General features: G+C 38.8%; 1 protein-coding gene across 12 annotated transcripts in view; it reads right to left on the minus strand.

Annotated features, from left to right (window-relative positions):
• The window catches only part of CCDC91 (coiled-coil domain containing 91), a 395,166-nt gene that overhangs the window by 22,543 nt on the left and 354,819 nt on the right, over positions 1-17,804 (minus strand). Inside the window, exons 13-14 of one of the 12 annotated variants that reach the window (XM_070789901.1) lie at positions 10,980-11,069; positions 9,711-9,743 (exon numbers count right to left, since the gene is read on the minus strand). The exons of 6 other annotated variants lie outside the window; for them this stretch is intronic. In XM_070789901.1, coding sequence (XP_070646002.1) covers positions 9,732-9,743; positions 10,980-11,069 — 102 coding nt within the window. In that variant the 3' untranslated portion in view covers positions 9,711-9,731. Of the gene's footprint in view, positions 1-7,889; positions 8,074-8,099; positions 11,070-17,804 lie in introns of those variants that run through there. 5 more of the 12 variants (XM_070789904.1, XM_070789910.1, XM_070789902.1 and 2 more) reach the window with 5 other exon arrangements.

A 17,804-nucleotide genomic window follows, 5' to 3' on the forward strand; every position in this document is an offset into this window, starting at 1 on the left:
TTCCTAATTCATTCTACGCCAACATTCTAGTAATGTTGTGGCCAACATGACTCTAATACCAACACCAAACAAAGACATAAACAGAAAACAAGACATCTCTCATGAACACAGATGAAAAAATCCTTGATAAAATACTAGCAAATCAACCCAAAAAAGGATAAAAAGAATTATATACAATGACAAAGTAGGTTTTATCTCAAGTATGCAAGGCTAGTTCAACATTCAAAAATTAATCATCACATCAACAAGCTAAATAAGAAAAACCACATGATCATATCAATAGATGCAGACAATGATTTGACAAAATCTAACACACACAATAAAATCCCTCAGCGAACTAGGAAGGAGGGAAACTTTCTTAACTTCATAGACACTATTCACAAAAAACCTTGAGCTAACATTATACTTTAGGTGATAAATTCAAAGCTTTCCTACTAAGATCAGGATGTCCTCTCTTAACCATCCTTTCAACATCATAACAGAAGTCCTTTCTAATGCAATAAGTCAAGAAAGCAAAATAAAAGCTATACAGATTGAAAGGAAGGTAAAAATCTTTGTTTTATAATAAAGATGGAATGATAAACAGATGGCAAACATACATATGAAAAGATGCTCAACATCATATGCCTTCAGAGAAATACATATTAAAATGACATACCCCTACACACCTATTAGAATGACCAAAATCTGGAAAATTTACATCTCTAAATGCTAGCGAGGATATGGAGCAACTCTCATTCACTGCTGGTGGGAATGCAAAATGGTCCAGCCACTTTGGAAAACAATTTGGTGGTTTCTTATAAAACTAAATGTATTTTTACTATATGGTTCAGAAATTGTGCTCCCTGGTATTTAACAAAGGAGTTGAAAATTTATGTTCATACATAAAACCTAAATGTGAATGTTTATAGCAGCTTTCTTCATAACCGCCCAAATTTGGGAATAAATATGATGTCGTGGGTGTTCTTTGGAAGGAATGATGCTAAAGCTGAAACTCCAGTACTTTGGCCACCTCATGCAAAGAGTTGACTCATTGGAAAAGACTCTGATGCTGGGAGGGATTGGGGGCAGGAGGAAAAGGGGACGACAGAGGATGAGATGGCTGGATGGCATCACCGATTTGACGGACCTGAATTTGTTTGAGTGAACTCCGGGAGTTGGTGATACACAGGGAGGCCTGGCGTGCTGCGATTCATGGGGTTGCAAAGAGTTGGACACGACTGAGCGACCGAACTGAACCGAATGATGTCCTCCAACAGGTGAATGGGTAAACTGTAGTATATCCAGAAAATGAAATACTATTCGGCACGAAAAAAAAAAATGAGTGATCAAACCATGAAAAGCCATGGAGGAAAGTTAAATGCCTGTGCTGTGTGCTAAGTAGCTTCAGTCATGTCTGACTCTTTGCAACCCCATGGACTGTAGTCTGCCAAGTTCCTCTGTCCATGGGGTTCTACAGGCAAGAATACTGGAGTGGTTTGCCATTCCCTTCTGCAGGGGCTCTTCCTGACCCAGGGATCGAACCTGCCATCTCTCATGTCTCTTGCATTGGTAGGCAACATTCTTTACCACTAGCGGCACCTGGGAAGCCGTAAATGCCTAATAATAAGAGAGAGAAGCCAATCTGAAGAGGTTACATATGATTCCAATTATATGACATTTTGTTAAAGAAAAAACCCACAGACAGTAAAAAGATCACTGGTTGTTGGGGTGGAGTAGGAGGTGTTGAATAGGCAGAGCACAGAGGATTTTTAGGACAGTAAACATAAACCGTATGATGTTACAGGGTGGCAAGTCATGAGTTTGATCCCTGTATGATGTTACAATGCAGGGATGCGGGTTTGATCCCTGGGTCGGGAAGATCCCCTGGAGGAGGGCATGGCAACTCAGTAGTCTTGCTTGGAGAATCATCACAGACAGAGGAGACTGGTAGGCTACAGTCCATAGGGTCACAAAGAGTTGGACACGACTGAAGTGACTTAGCATGCACATATCATTATGTATTTGTCAAAACTTATGAAATTTACAATACAAAGAATGAATCCCAGTCTAAACTGTGGATTCTGAGTGACTGCGATGTGTTACTGTATGTTCACCAGTTGTAACAAATGTACTAACCTGTGGGGGATGCTGATAACAGGGAGACGGTGCATCTCTGGGGGCAGAGAGTATATGGTAAATCTCTGTATCTTCCTCTCAATTTTGTTATAAACCTAAAACTACTAAAAAGATAAATCTATATAGTTCTTCATTTAGTCAAAGAAAACACTGAAGTATATTTTAAAATTTATGTTGAGTATATATATATATATAAGTACAATTTTTAACAAAAAGTAGACCTTTCAGTGATCAGAGAGCTTTACATAAAAATGAATCATGTGTCCAGCATTACCTATGTCGTGAGCTGAGAGAGAAATGAGAAAACATAGGGACACTGTTTAGGGAGGAAGACCACTACACTAATGCAGATATTAGAGACCTCTGCAGAAGTACTCTTCCTCAGAGGTGGCATTAAAGCTGGGATTGCCAAGAGTTCATTAGTTCATAAATTACTTCCAAAATTACCAAACTAGTATTCATATTTTAAGGAATATTGAACCACAGTTAAGAAAAGACATGTTTGGAGTCTTGCTCAGTTAAAGTCAACAGAAGAATTGAGTTCTTTGGGGGAGTGTTACAAATAGATTTTACGTGTATCCTGTAGATAGGAAACAAAGTCACAACTGATTGCATTGAATCTGGGCCCATCAAAAAGAGGGATGAAATCCTGGAAAGCAAAGAAAGCTGACTGGCATTTCATTTCCTTGAGGGACTTCATCCCACTATTTGATGATCACTCCACAAGGTTCCTTGTACTAAAACTGTTGTTATGCAAAAGAATTGTACAAAGTTGTACAAAATATTGATTTCATCAGGTAAATTTAGTAGTTTCAAAAGAAGTCTCAAAAGTAGAATGGAAACTAAGTACTGACAATTCTGATCATCACTCCTATTTTACAGATGAGGAAATTAGAACATCAAAGAGTTCTGTATCTGAGGACTGGCAGTAAACTATATTCAGAACATACAAGTTCTTGGCTCCAGAGTCTAAACTCATACTGTCGTGCTGAATTAATGTCCAATACTTTGTGACAGAAGATGAATATTTAATGAAAACAGTATTTATGGGGAGTGGTTCTTGCCTGGAGAATCCCAGGGATGGGGGAGCCTGGTGGCTGCCGTCTATGGGGTCACACAGAATCGGACATGACTGAAGTGACTTAGCATAGCATAGCATAGCATATCTTTTTAAATCAACTTTAGTAAATGGTATAGGGAGAATAAATAATAGTGTAAAGGACTATTCAGATTCTAGAATACATGAAAGTGAAGTCGCTCAGTCGTGTCCAACTCTTTGAGACCCCATGGACTGTAGCTTGCCAGGCTCCTCCATCCATGGATTTTTCCAGGCAAGGATACTGGAGTGGGTTGCCATTTCCTTCTCTAAGGGAATCTTCCCAACCCAAGGATCAAACCAGGTCTCCTGCACTGCAGGCAGATTCTTTACCATCTGAGCCACCAGGGATGCATTGTTGCTAACATACATGAAAGTACAGGAAAAATGAAGAAAACATTTAATTAAAAAATTATTACAAGGTATCTACACATGCTAAAGACTACAAAGTACTTCTGTTGTCCAAATCAAATAGTGAAGCTGTTGGAAGGGTTAATGAAACACATTTCAAATAAAGTTTGAAAAAAAAAAATCACAGCAAAGCAACATTTCAAAATCTGGTTCTCATTATTTGGCTATTTAATCCAAAAAAGGTAAACGGTGGGGGGGGGGGGGGTGCTGGGGAGAGGGAGCACTATGAATGAATGAATAAATAAATATTAAGGATCACTTCAGTGGCTAAATTTTCTGTATTCTTGAGTCATTACAAAGCGAACCACATAATTTTTAGTTACATCCATCTCAAAATAGTCTTTGGTAATGCAAAAATGGAAGCTTTAATAGAATTGAGAAGTATGTTTATCAGATAATCAAAATACCAAAATGATAGTTATCAATAACAACCACTTAAAGTGTAACTTACTAGAAAATTGACATAAATTACTTGATTAAAGGATAAAACCACAAAAATTAATCTTGAAGAAAATATTTAAAACTCAGTTTATATTTTATAGGCAAGCAAACTATTGACAGAAAATGAAGTGAACAAATTTAATGTAAAAATAAGGATTATTTGTTTTGGAAACTTGCTCCTAATTAAGAGATTGCAGGTGCCTGATTTTGAGTATGAATAAGCCAGGTGCAATTTCACAACTCTTAAAATGTGAAAAAGAGACTCAATGAAAATATTTTAAAGCAGAACTTTACTATAATTAAAAGCTCATTTAAAAAGTATATAAGCATACTCTTCTCTAAAATCTGGAAATTTTACATTGTTCTTCCTCTTTCTTTAAACTTTTATATTCACTCAGTGTTCCCTACCATTTTCATCCTAGCAATATATGTTATGCTCAACAGTGATCACTCCATTTTACTTCTCTGAAAATATGCATTTAAAAATTAAAATTCATTGAGCCTTTTCAGAGTTTAAATTATAATTTCTGAAGTCCTTTCATTGTTAAGTCATCAGAGATAACACTAATTAAGGACTGCTCAATTATAAGTCCATGATAGCATTTGATAGAGATCAGTCACATCTCAATGTAAATCCCCTTTTTCAGTTTTCTTTTGGGCAAACACTTCAAACTTCACTTCCTAACCATCTTCCTGTTGCACATTTTGCTTCAAGCATCCTGTCTTTCTTACATTTTCTCAAATACAACCAAGCAGTCTTCTATATCAGCCCACTGCTCTTGGTGTTTTATCTGGAATGTTCTTCTCCTAGACAGTTGCATGACTTGATCACTGTCTATATTCATGTCTATTCTTCAATGCCAACTCAGTTCATCACTGAGGCCTGCTCTCACTCACTTTCTTTTTTTGTTCACTCACTTTAAAAGAGCATCCCTACTCTTCATCTGCATCAGTAACTCCTGATCCTTCTTCATGACATTTATTATCCCCAAACATTATCAGTTCAGCCGCTCAAGTCCTGCCCAGCTCTTTGCGACCCTGTGGACTGCAGCATGCCAGACTTTCCTGTCCATCATCAACTGCCGGAGCCTGCTCAAACTCATATCCATCAAGTCAGTGATGCCATCCAACCATCTAATCCTCTGTCATCCCCTTCTCCTTCCTGTCTTCAATCTTTCCCAGCATCAGGGTCTTTTCAAATGAGTCAGTTCTTTGCATCAAGTGGCCAAAGTATTGTAGCTTCAGCTTCAGCATCAGTCCTTCCAGTGAATATTCAGGACTGATTTCCTTTAGTATTGACTGGTTTGATCTACTTGGTGTCCAAGGGACTCTCAACAGTTGTCTCCAACACCACAGTTCAAAAGCATCAATTCTTCGGCGCTCAGCTTTCTTTATAGTCCAACTCTCACATCCTCACTCTCACATGACTGCTGGAAAAATCATAGCTTTGACTAGATGGACCTTTGTCAGCAAAATAATGTCTCTGCTTTTTAATATGCTGTCTAGGTTGGTCATAGTTTTTCTTCCAAGGAGCAAGTGTCTTTTAATTTCATGGCTGCGGTCACCACCTGCAGTGATTTTGGAGCCCTCAAAAATAGTCTCTCACTGTTTCCATTACTTCCCCATCTATTTGTCATGAAGTGATTGGGACCAGATGCCATGATCTTAGTTTTTTGAATGTTGAGTTTTAAGCCCACTCTGCTCTTTCACTTTCATTAAGAGGCTCTTTAGTTCTTCTTTGCTTTCTGCCATAAGGCTGGTATCATCTGTGTATCTGGGGTTATTGATATTTCTCCCAGCAATCTTGATTCCAGCTTGATTCCACCAAAATATACATGTACTTATTGTCAGTCTCACAGCCTATTAAAATGTAAGCTCCCTAGAAAATCCTAAGGAAAATAGGGATTCTGATATATTTACTTTTATATCTACAATGTTTAAAATAGTACCTGGCATATGGGGTGTTGACTAAATGTTTGATGAATTTATTGAATAAAGAACAAAAAGAGAAAAAAATAACTATTTTAGCAGTTACACTTTAGAAAAAAATACTGTCATACATTTTCAAAATTTTCAAGATTTTAATATTTTTACCTTCAAATAGATGTATAAATTATTTAAAATGATTTTAAAAGCTTGCAAATCATTTTAAAAAATAGTACACTAGTGATAGGGCTTCCCTCATAGCTTAGTCGGTAAAGAATCTGCCTGCAAGGCAGGAGACCCATGTTCGATTCCTGGGTTGGGAAGATTCCCTGGAGAAGGAAATGGCAACCCACTCCAGTATTCTTGCCTGGAGAATCCCATGGGCAGAGGAACCTAGAATCGATGGGGTCACAAGAGTCAGACACAATTTAGTGACTAAACCACCACACTGTGATGGCTATTCTTTAAAATTACATAATCTAATTAATAAAGTACAATATCACATGTGATAAAGGTTTGCATTCTAAATAATGGATAATGGTTTTTATTTGTATGCTGTGTGTGTGTGTGTGTGTGTGTGCTCAGTTGCATCTGACTCTTTGTGACCCCATGGACTGCAGCCCGCCATGCTCCTCTGTGTGTAGATATACTCAGGATGAATGGGAGAATAAAAGAATTAGTAACAGTAATTTATAAAACTATTTGAAAATCATATATATTTTGAAATTTATAACAAATCAATAAAATGAGCAAATTGTCAAGTTTCTTCATTTCTGTCACTGAAAATTGTTATTGGAAACTCTCATTTTCTAAACTTTGTTAGATCTATTACTACAGGGAGGGTTCCAACCTAATTTCTTTGACATTGACAATTTTAGGCTTTTAAAACTAGAAGAACTAATGATGTTGAAGTCTCTCTGAAAAAGTAGCATTCTGAAATGCTCCATGAGTCGATATAACACTGTGAGTCCTCAAACATCCTGGAATCTCAAGGAGTGCTTAGCTGGACCTAAAGGAAACTCCTTTCAGTGGTCTCTGGATACACAAGCTCTGCTTGCTTCAGCTGACTTCAAAATCCAATCCTCTTGTCACTATCTGTGTGAGGGTCAAATGTAATATTGGCTACATACACCTTTTAAAAATTACTATTTAAAAAAAAAATAAAATAAAAAATAAAAATTACTATTTGAATCCAGGCCACACAGTAGAGATACAAAGTATCACTCAAAAAGAATTCTGTCCTTGTCTACAGATACTGCCTTATCCATTTCTGCGTGGAGAAGTGGCCCAGCACCAGTTATTAATATCATCACTATAAAACAAATTATCATAAAACTTAGTGGTATAAAACAACCATTGATCATGCTTATAAATTCTGTGAGTTAGGAACTGGAATATGGTGCAGCTGGACAGCTTATTTTATCTTCATGTTTGGGACCTCAGCTGGAAAACTTGAAGGCCAGGAGCTAGCACATCTGAGGACTCAATCACTCTCATATCTGATGGTTGATGCTGGTCCCCCCACATAGGCTACTTTCAATTTTGTCACTGCTAGGTGGCCAGATATCACAAGTTAGTGTTTCAAGAAAGAAAAAGATATAGGTGGTAGCCTTATTGCCTTATCTAGCCTTGAAATTACATAGTGTCATATCGTCACGGGCTTCCCAGGTGGCACCGGTGGTAAAGAATCCACCTACCAAATGCAGGAGATATAAGAGATGCGGGTTTGATCCCTGGGTCAGGAAGATCCCCTGGGGGCAGGCATGGCAACCCACTCCAGTATTCTTGACTGGGAAATCCCATGGACAGAGGAGCATGGCAAGCTACACAGTCCATAGGATCACAAGGAGTCAGACACTACGGAAGCGATTTAGCATGCACAGATGCATATCGACCACATTCTATTTGCTGAGGCATTCGCAAAGTTCAGCCCCAGACTGAGGGGAGTGACAGGAGAATGCCGGCCTGGAAACACTACTGTGGGCTTTTTTGAAGAATATAACCCAACACAGGTCCTACCTGGATGCTATTTATCATGCTCAATTTCTTGAGGGTGTTACTTCTACCTCCAGTTCAGGTGACTGTTGAAGGAAGTAAACATTTACCTAAATTACAAGAGGTAACAGGTCTCTGAATTGTGTTCAGGAAGAATAACTTTAATCTTTATCGGACTTAAAACACAGGAAAAATCAAGGTCAAGAAATAAATATGGAGGATTAGGCAAATAGTGATGGGATAATATATTCAAGAGACAAATTATTTTCCTCATTGGTTTATTTCCACAAATCACTTGCAACTGAACTTGCCTTTCTTCTTAAAAAATTTTAACAACATCCTCAAAAACATATCATACCATATCTCCTTGAAAACTATGCCCTTGCCTAGACATATGTTTCTGTCCCCACTATCTACTTGCCTTCCTTAGCAAATAGAAAACAAGAAGGGAACCAGGTGCTTGTACTCATCTTACCCTATTAACTTCACAGAAAGCCCATTCTTAGTCCTGTGGGTTTACATTGCTCTGTGAGTTGAGCAGCATGAAAATGCTCCTGAAGCCTCAATGTAAATTGTTTCTAATCCTATAAAAACCCCAAAACACACCCAGATAATGGGCAGGAAACTGAGCTAAACCAACTTCATTGGTCAGCATCTTTCTCTAAACATGATGTGGATCAAATGGGAAGCCAAAACTCCAGCCTTCTCCTGCTGGACACTCAAGTCAAACCTGTTTTAGCTAAAGAGGATTCTGAATATACTTTTAAAATGTAAAGAACAAGGGTTGAAATAATGGACATATAAAAAACAGACAACAGTCTACTTAAACTTGTTTTCTCTTTTTAAAACTAAGATATAATCAATATATCATATATTTAAACAAAGCAGGATATAGCAGGTAGCAAAATCTCTCCTAACACAACTCCCAGAGAAGATCATCGATCACTTTTTCCTTTTTGTTTATTAAAATATATTTTCTAGTACAATACTCACACAGAGGCATACAGCAAAATATGTTCATATATACAGAATCATATAATCTAGGAGGTTTTACAACCATATCAACAAATCTAGATTTGCTTTAGCAGACACATGATATTCTATTATAATATAATTCATTTAATCAGTCCCCTGTGGATGGACATTTAGGTTGATTCTAACTTTGAAACTACTGAAAAATAGAACTCTACTTGGGTGACTATGTGCCAAGGGATATTTAACAAAACACATTTTCAAAGGTGGTAGGGACTGAGTGTCAAACTTTCTGTAGTAGCTTACAGGGCAGTTGAAAGGGAAAAGCTTGCTTAAAGATGTATACATGTAAGATGATACTCTACTTCACAAATCAGAAAAGTTAACCTGTTAAGATATGTTGGTAGTAACAGGGCTTAGGGCTTAACTCTTGTTAATGAGGCCCTTGGGAAAATATAAACACTCTGCCGAAGTCGAATCATGTCTGTGCACCACATTCGTGTCTTCAGCTCAAGCTTCTGGCGCTCCAGCCTGCAATTGAGGCCTTGCATCAGATGCCAAACTAAACATTTGGGAACAAGAATTGTAATGACCTTCTGTTTATATTTGTTTGTTCTAAGTAATTTAAAAACATATAACATGAAGCAAAACACAGAAAAATTAGGATGGGGAAATAACTCTAAGAAATAGGAAACTGGATATCTTTCAAAGCATTTTCTTGGATAGGATATTCATATATTATTCAGAGCACCTAATTAATTGTCAGTGTTGATCAGCATGGCCTCTGAAACAGAGAAAGAGGAGGGGGATATATGAATTCTATTCAGACATTAGTGAAAAATACAAAAAGTTAAAATTACCTGAATGCATGAGATAAGAGCAGAACACAGACTCTTTCCAATTCACTTTCCATATCTCCATGTCTGGTGAAGTTTGCATGACTGACTAATAGCTATTCTAGTGAAGCCACAAGAGACTGATTATTGCTATTATTTTTTTAATCATGAACTTTTTTATATAATTAAACCCTTCCTCCTTCTCTATTTTAAGAAGGGAAAATAATTGTCTGCCCCTGAAGGCTTTCATATGAAACGTGCCAAAGCACATTGCTGATGGTGTAAAAAGGACTTTGACATGTTTAGCATGAAATACTTCAGTGTCTGAAGACTATTCTCTTCTTAAAATGTCAGATTATTCTCAAATGGCCTAGATGAGTCTGTGGACTTATTAAAAGAATGTGCTAACTAACATCTCCTCTGTTTGTCTTTACAATGTAAGTTCCTAAGGAAGAAATTTCCCTTTGGGGGAGTAGCAGTGCCCGGGTGTCTGAGATGCTGGCAGTTTTCTGCTTGACTAACGTTCTGGTTACACAAGTGTGCTTCCTTTGTGAAAATTCACTGAGTGGTAGCCTTAGAATTTACATTAAACTAAAATAAAAGGTTTTATAAAGAGAAGCAGCTGAGTAGATACAGCTTCATCTACTCTAGTTAATTTCTCTTGATATTTAAAAAATATTAATGGGCTATTATTGATAACCAGCACAACCAAATCAAAAGACAGTCTTCCTACTGTGAATCACTTTGTTATGCACTTGCTAAGTACAAATATTTTCTTAACTGAGAGGGTGATGCAATCAATGGCTAACATATGCTTTTCTTACTTTCATCAGCATAATTATCATAATACTGTCTGAAATAAAATATTCAATTTACTCTAAATATTGACAGTAAAGACTAACTAAGCACTTGTAATGTGCCAGGTGTCAGGCTCTGAGCTAAGTGGGTTACATGCCCACTACCATTTAATTATTAAAAAAGTAGGAGCTTTCTTGCTGAGAAACACCATTCTAAGGTGGCACATTCTGAATAGTCAATAAGATTAGCTATTACTTGCACAGAATTTACCTTCCTTTATCGTTTGCAGGTTCTTTCACTTTTTCAAGCATAGCTGAGGTCTATGATATGCCGAGCAAGGTTCTAAACAATGCTGCAGCTTTAAGATTCCTATTTCTCCAACTCACCTCTTTGGGGGAATGATGGAGGACATACTTCTGGGAGAAGTTTTGACAATGATGCTGTGAATATCTTTGAATGTTATAGCATATCTGGGACTCAACAAAGAAAAGCACAGAGTAACAGAGGAAAGTAATTACAAGGAAGCTTTCCGTACTTCAGCATGCTTAAATAATCACTTCACTATAGATGAGATTTATCTGCCAACCAATAACCATTCTGTGGTACCTATTCTCCTTAGTATCACTCAATTTGTCATTTATTGTTTGTCAATTACTCCATGTGATAACAACCAATTCAATCAGTTCATAAACTCTTATGAGAATGGGGGTAACTGGACCACCAGGGAATTCCCTCTTTATATACCAGGGGCTGGCAAATATTTTTTACAGAAGTCTAGACAGTAAATATTTCAGGCTTTTCAGGCCATATGTCTCAGTCGTAATTATTCAAATCTGCTCTTGTATCACACAAATAGCCATAGATAATATGCAAACAAATGGATGTAGCTATGTTCCAATAAAACTTTATTTAAAAATAGGCAGCAAGCTGATCATGTTTGGCAAACCCCTGCTTTATCCCACAGTATCTTTTCGAGTGCTAGACAGCTAGCTGGCCTCAGTAAATACATCTGGCTTGACAGAGCCAAGGGCATTGAAAAAGGGAAAGCAGGAAATGGGGAGGGAACTGGGATTAATTCTGAGTTCTCTATATCCACATTCCTTTTGCTGCTATTCTGGATTATACTTCCTCTTTGAAATCAGATTCTAGAGCTTTAGAGAATATTATTTCTACAGATGTAAGGAAATCACATTAGGAAAAGAAAAAAAATCTTGAGAAGAAATTCAAATTGATCTGGGAGTAATAAATTCGCTCAGTGTAGTATCTTTTCCCTTGCAAGTAGAAAACAGTCATTTGTCGATAGGTAGGAAAATCCAATCGGAGAAGGCAATGGCACCCCACTCCAGTACTCTTGCCTGGAAAATCCCATGGACGGAGGAGCCCGGTAGGCTGCAGTCCATGGGGTCGCTCAGAGTCAGACAGGACTGAGCGACTTCACTTTCACTTTTCACCTTCATGCATTGGAGAAGGAAGTGGCAACCCACTCCAGTATTCTTGCTTGGAGAATCCCAGGGACAGGGGAGCCTGGTGGGCTGCTGTCTATGGGGTCGCACAGAGTCAGACACGACTGAAGCGACTTAGCAGTAGCAGTAGCAGTAGGAAAATCCAATAGGGAAAAAAGGCCCTATTCATAAAAGAATGCATCACAGAAACTCAAATATGGGTGGTCCAACCGGGACACAGCGGTTGGCAGTGGGATTTAAAAAACAAGATTGACACAAGATGTTAAGTACTGAAATCCATCTAGTCACAAACACGTGTATTTTTAATGACAATCAGAGCTATTTCCATAAAATGAAAGAATGAAGGTAGCTGCACTGAAAACATTATGAAAAATCTTAGAATGCCCTAGAACTAAGACCCTTTTATTATTTTCTCATGGCCTAAAAGCATGTTCATCTGCCAATAACAAGAAATGCTCATGGCTAGGTGGAGACAGAAGACTGATAGCAGCGTAAAGTGACAGCAAGGGACCACAGCACCCCCTTTTTTTTTCCCAACATAAAATTGACATATGAGATGCAGACACATTGAAGGTGCCCTTCATAAAACAAAGCTAGCAAAATAAGTATGGGTTTTTCTTGGACCTTATTAAATAGAACAACTACTTCAGTAAGAGGAACCACCCCTGGCTCAGTCCCTGCTGTGACCATCACTCATTTATTCAGCAAATATTTACTGAATGCCTACAAAATAGGGTATCTACTGGAACATTTGGCTTTTTTTCTTTTAAAGCGCATCATTATTCTTTAGGGGAAATAGGACCATTTAAAACAGTAGGATCATTTCAGTTACTCTTAAGTGCTAAGAGAAAAAAATAAGTCCTGGGTGGGGGTGCAGGGGATAAGGCATGGCAGGTGTGGAGAAGAATGTATGGAGTGATTTTAGCTAAATGGCTAAGGGATGGCCTTTCTGAAGAGGTAACATTTAGGAGAACTTGGGAAGATTTCAAGTGTTACAATGTGATGATCAGATTTACGCTTTGAGAAGAGAGATCGTGGGATGCTGGATGGACAATACAGTGCAGAGAGGAAGGGGGCAGAGGAACAGAAGCAGGCTTGGTCTTACAACACAGTTGTGGAGATGGAGGAGATGCTCTGCAGCATATCTGACCTGCTGAAAGATGCTATCAGCTTGGGTTAGAGAGGATGAGATGGAGAGGAGGTGAAAAGTTGATGAAATCAGCATTATTTTGAAGTCTTGGAAATCTATGTGAATTGGGGAAAGGGGATGATGTCCAGGATTTTGGTTTGAGTGACTGTGTCATTTACTAAGATAAGAAAGGCCTCGGAAGGAGAAAACCTGGTAGAGGACATGTGGCAGAAATCGAGAATCCCTTCCCTTTTAGACATATTGAGGTTTTCTTCCCAGCCCATGTTCTAAGGTAGACTTCACAAGACGGGCCGTCTGCATGTTGTGTTCCTCTGGGGTGAAAAATAATTATTTCATCTTTCTTTACATTATCCAAAGAATTATGCACATAATACAGGTTCAATAAACTTATGAAACAAGTCATTATCCAACTAGTTATCAAAGTCTAACTTTGTGAATGGAATTAGAAAATTTGTTAAGAAGCATGACAAGCTTTCACAGAAACCATTTATTTCTGTTTCCTATCTAAACACCAACTTCATCCTCTTAGATTTCAAGATTCAACCCATGGTGGCTATACTCCCTTCTTCTCTGGTATGCCCCCTGCTGGTACACCTGTATTATCAAGGAATAAGACTGCAAGAATGAGGACTGATGCACTGCAAGAGTTTGCAAAACTATACTGGTCCAGAAATAGAAGACTTCTTTTATCAAGACATAAAGATTTTACAACTAAGTGAAAATAATACATTTTCACAAAACATTTTAGACTAGAAGTAGTCTGAAACAAGAGAATACTATATTAATGTCTACTTATAAGAAATACTTTGGCCACCTAATGCAAAGAGGTAACTCACTGGAAAAGACCCTGATGCTGGGAAAGATGGAGGGCAGGAGGAGAAGGGGATGACAGAGGATGAGATGGCTAGATGGCATCACTGACTCAACAGACATGAGTTTGAGCAAACTCTGGGAGACAGTGAAGGACAGGGAAGCCTGGTCTGTGGCAGTTGCAAAGAGTGTGCAATAACTTAGTGACTGAACGATAAAAAGATAACAGAAATTCTGTAACCAGGTGCTTTGAAGCCTTCCTTTTTTTTCTTTCTTGTTCCCATAATTATCACTTTTGAAAAGCAATCCAAATATTTTCACTTGGATAATACGTAGCTACTTATTCTTTTGTATAAGTAAGTTACTTACATTTATATGGATGGCATCACTGACTCGATGGACATGACTTTGAGCAAGCTCTGGGAGTTGGTGATGGACAGAGAAGTCTGGCATGCTGCAGTCCATGGGGTCGCAAAGTCAGACACGACTGAGCGGCTGAACTGAACTGAACTGAACTGACAGCCTTTAAATGGGCTTCCCAGGTTACTCAGTGGTGAAGAATCCACCTGACAAGCAGGAGACGTGAGCTCAATCTCTGGGTCGGGAAGAATCCCTGAAGGAAGAAATGGCAACCCACTCCAGTATTCTTGCTGAGAAACTCCCACGGACAGAAAAGTCTGACAGGTTATAGTCCATGGGGTTGCAGATTCGACACAACTTAGTGACTAAACAGAAACAGCAACAGAGCCTATAATTAGCTCTTTAAATGTCATGTATGTTTAAGTAAATGGTGATCATAAAGTTTTATTTTCAAAAAGAACTTAATAAGATAAAATGATACAAAAGAACACATTAAGTCACTCATGTCATCATCCAGAACTAAGCTCCATTAAACTGTGACATGTATTATACTTCTACCTAGAGACTCAGTTCAGTTCAGTCGCTCAGTCGTGTCCGACTCTTTTTGACCCAATGAATCGCAGCACGCCAGGCCTCCCTGTCCATCACTAACTCCTGGAGTTCACTCAAACTCACGTCCATCGAGTCGGTGATGGCATCCAGCCATTGCATCCTCTGTCCTCCCCTTCTCCTCCTGCCCCCAATCCCTCCCAGCATCGGGGTTTTTTCCACTCTCTTATTGCTTGAAGACAATAAATAACCCTCCATCTTGTAAGATGACACACACCTCCATCCCTACTCCCCTGCCACCCTTCCACTAAGATTTACACCTCTTGTCTTTAAGACCTGGCTCCCAGACCAAAGCCACTATTTGAGCTACATCATAAACCAGCCTGGGAAGTGCTGTGCCTGCTAAGGAAAGAAAGGGACTGTATTTCAATGGGCCTTTAGGACCTAGCCAACAGGAGGCTGTATGTGGGAGACTGTGCACAAGGGAGTGGTGGATCAAGAAGAGACAGAATATAAGTTTGGATGAGGGAGAGTTTACTGACATGCGAGCATTCTCTCACAGGATTTAATACCCTAGCTAGATTGCATACGATGATGCTAAGACAATGCTATGATGTTTCCTGCAAGCATACAGAAAGCAATGATGGTAGAAATCTTAATCACTATTTATACCACCCAGAAGCTGCTGGTCTAATACAGATGGAATAATCTATAGAAGGCATAGTTGAGACCCTACCTTCAAGATGCTATCCTATAATACACTCACAAGATGGCAGAATACACCATAGATCAACAACAATTATAAGGAGCTGTGTTCCCAAGAAGCAGAATTCATAGGTCCAGAAAATAAAGAGGTGGCAATAAGAGCATCGCTACTTATCATCGACTAGAAGACTGTATGAGCAAACTATAGACTTTAGAGATACTGATTTTTTAAATTATATCCTGTCATAGGACACAGTAGAAGCCCCACTGAACTTTACTACTGTCACTTGGTCACTGCACACCAACAACTGTAGGCAAGGAAAAGAAGGCAGGGCTAAGTGATCCTGATCATCAAGAAGAGATAGGGTTGTTACACAATGGGGTAAGGCTATGTCTGACATTCAGGTGATGCACAGGACATCTCTTAGAACTCTTTTAATTGTTAAATAGATAAGATCAGCATCCGGTCTCATCACTTCATGGCAAATAGATGGGGAAACAATGAAAACAGTGACAGACTTTATTTTCTTGGGCTCCAAAATCACTGAAGATGGTGATTGCAGCCATGAAATTAAAAAATGCTTTTTCCCTGGAAGAAAAGCTATGATAAACCTAGACAGCATATTAAAAAGCAGAGACATTACTTTGCCAGCAAAGGTCCATCTAGTCAAACCTATGGTTTTTCTAGGAGTCGTGTATGGATGTGAGAGTTGGACTATAAAGAAAGCTGAGTGATGAAGATGCCCTTGAATGCTCTTAATGCTTTTGAACTGTGGTGTTGGAGAAGACTTTTGAGAGTCCCTTGGACAGCAAGGAGATTAAACCAGTCCATTGTAAAGGAAATCAGTCCTGAATATTCATTGGAAGGACTGATGCTGAAGCTGACGCTCCAATACTTTGGCCATCTGATGTGAAGAACTGACTCACTGGAAAAGACCCTGATGATGGGAAAGACTGAAGGCATGAGGAGAAGGTGATGACAGAGGACGAGATGGTTGGGTGGCATCATGAGTTTGACTGTTGGTTGATTATGAGGTTGATTGATGGTTGGATGGACATGAGTTTCAGCAGGCTTTGGGAGCTGGTGATGGACAGGGAAGCCTGGCATGCTGCAGTCCATGGGTCGCAGAGTCACACATGACTGACTGGACTGAACTGAAGATCAGCAGCCATGGCCTGAGAAACACAAGGCAACAGAGCTTTAGAGGTCTTATGAGAGTGGATCTGGGTTATCTCATCAGGTAAGCCCCTAGAATAGTAGAGTTCAGCCAAGGTAAAAAAAGGAGTGGAGAGGGAGAAGAGAATTACTTGTAGTCTTGAGACCAGGTAAGGCAGTAGAAATTACAGCTCAGCCCCTCAACTTTCCTCTTTTCTTTCCCTACAAAAGAAAACCAGAAGACCAAACAGAATCCTAGAGGAGCTGTTACAAGAACACATACAAAGGAAGTAGCAGTAAACGGAATGAACTAGTATACAACCTCAGAACTAATTCTAAAGTTGCTGTGGGGCTCAGCTGAATTCCTCTCCAAGAATTGCTGCCTCAAAGTCATGCCCTCCTCCTGAGCTCAGTGAAGGAAAGTGACTTTACGAAGGTCAAAAAGAAAGCTACCAGTAAAAAATGGATCTAGTAATTCATCCCACTTAATGCAATATTTTTCTGGTCCAGATGGCTGTCACTAACTGGAGAACACTGGAAACTTTTTACTCCCCTCAATCTCTTCCCTACAAACCAAGCCTATTTATAAAGTTCGATCTGTAGGCTCAAGACTTTTATTCACTAATAGATTCAAATCCTTCACTATATCAAGAAGCTAAACCTCGAATTTCCATCATAGGAAAAAAGTCACTTGTAAATGTATGCATTGTGCCTTTACATAACATTTTATTGCCCAAATTAGATTCTAATAAAGCACGTCTACACTGTACAAGGCTACTGGTGGATTTATTATACTTATGTATACCATTTGTTAAAAAGTCTTTTTTGGTGGTCTTTTACCTCTGAGAGATTTCATTTGAGTATTCATTCTTCCCCATGGGGTACAGTCTGACGGGCTGTAATGAGGAATCTTGCCCTTCCCTAGCCAGAGGGCTGGCATGTAAGCCAAACTAATCCAGTCAGATGCCTCCTCCGTGGAATTCGCGCACGCACACACACACACACACAGAATATGGTT

The sequence above is a fragment of the Bos indicus genome, chromosome 5 (assembly GCF_029378745.1).
Source record: "Bos indicus isolate NIAB-ARS_2022 breed Sahiwal x Tharparkar chromosome 5, NIAB-ARS_B.indTharparkar_mat_pri_1.0, whole genome shotgun sequence".
In the NCBI taxonomy this organism is placed as follows: domain Eukaryota; kingdom Metazoa; phylum Chordata; class Mammalia; order Artiodactyla; family Bovidae; genus Bos; species Bos indicus.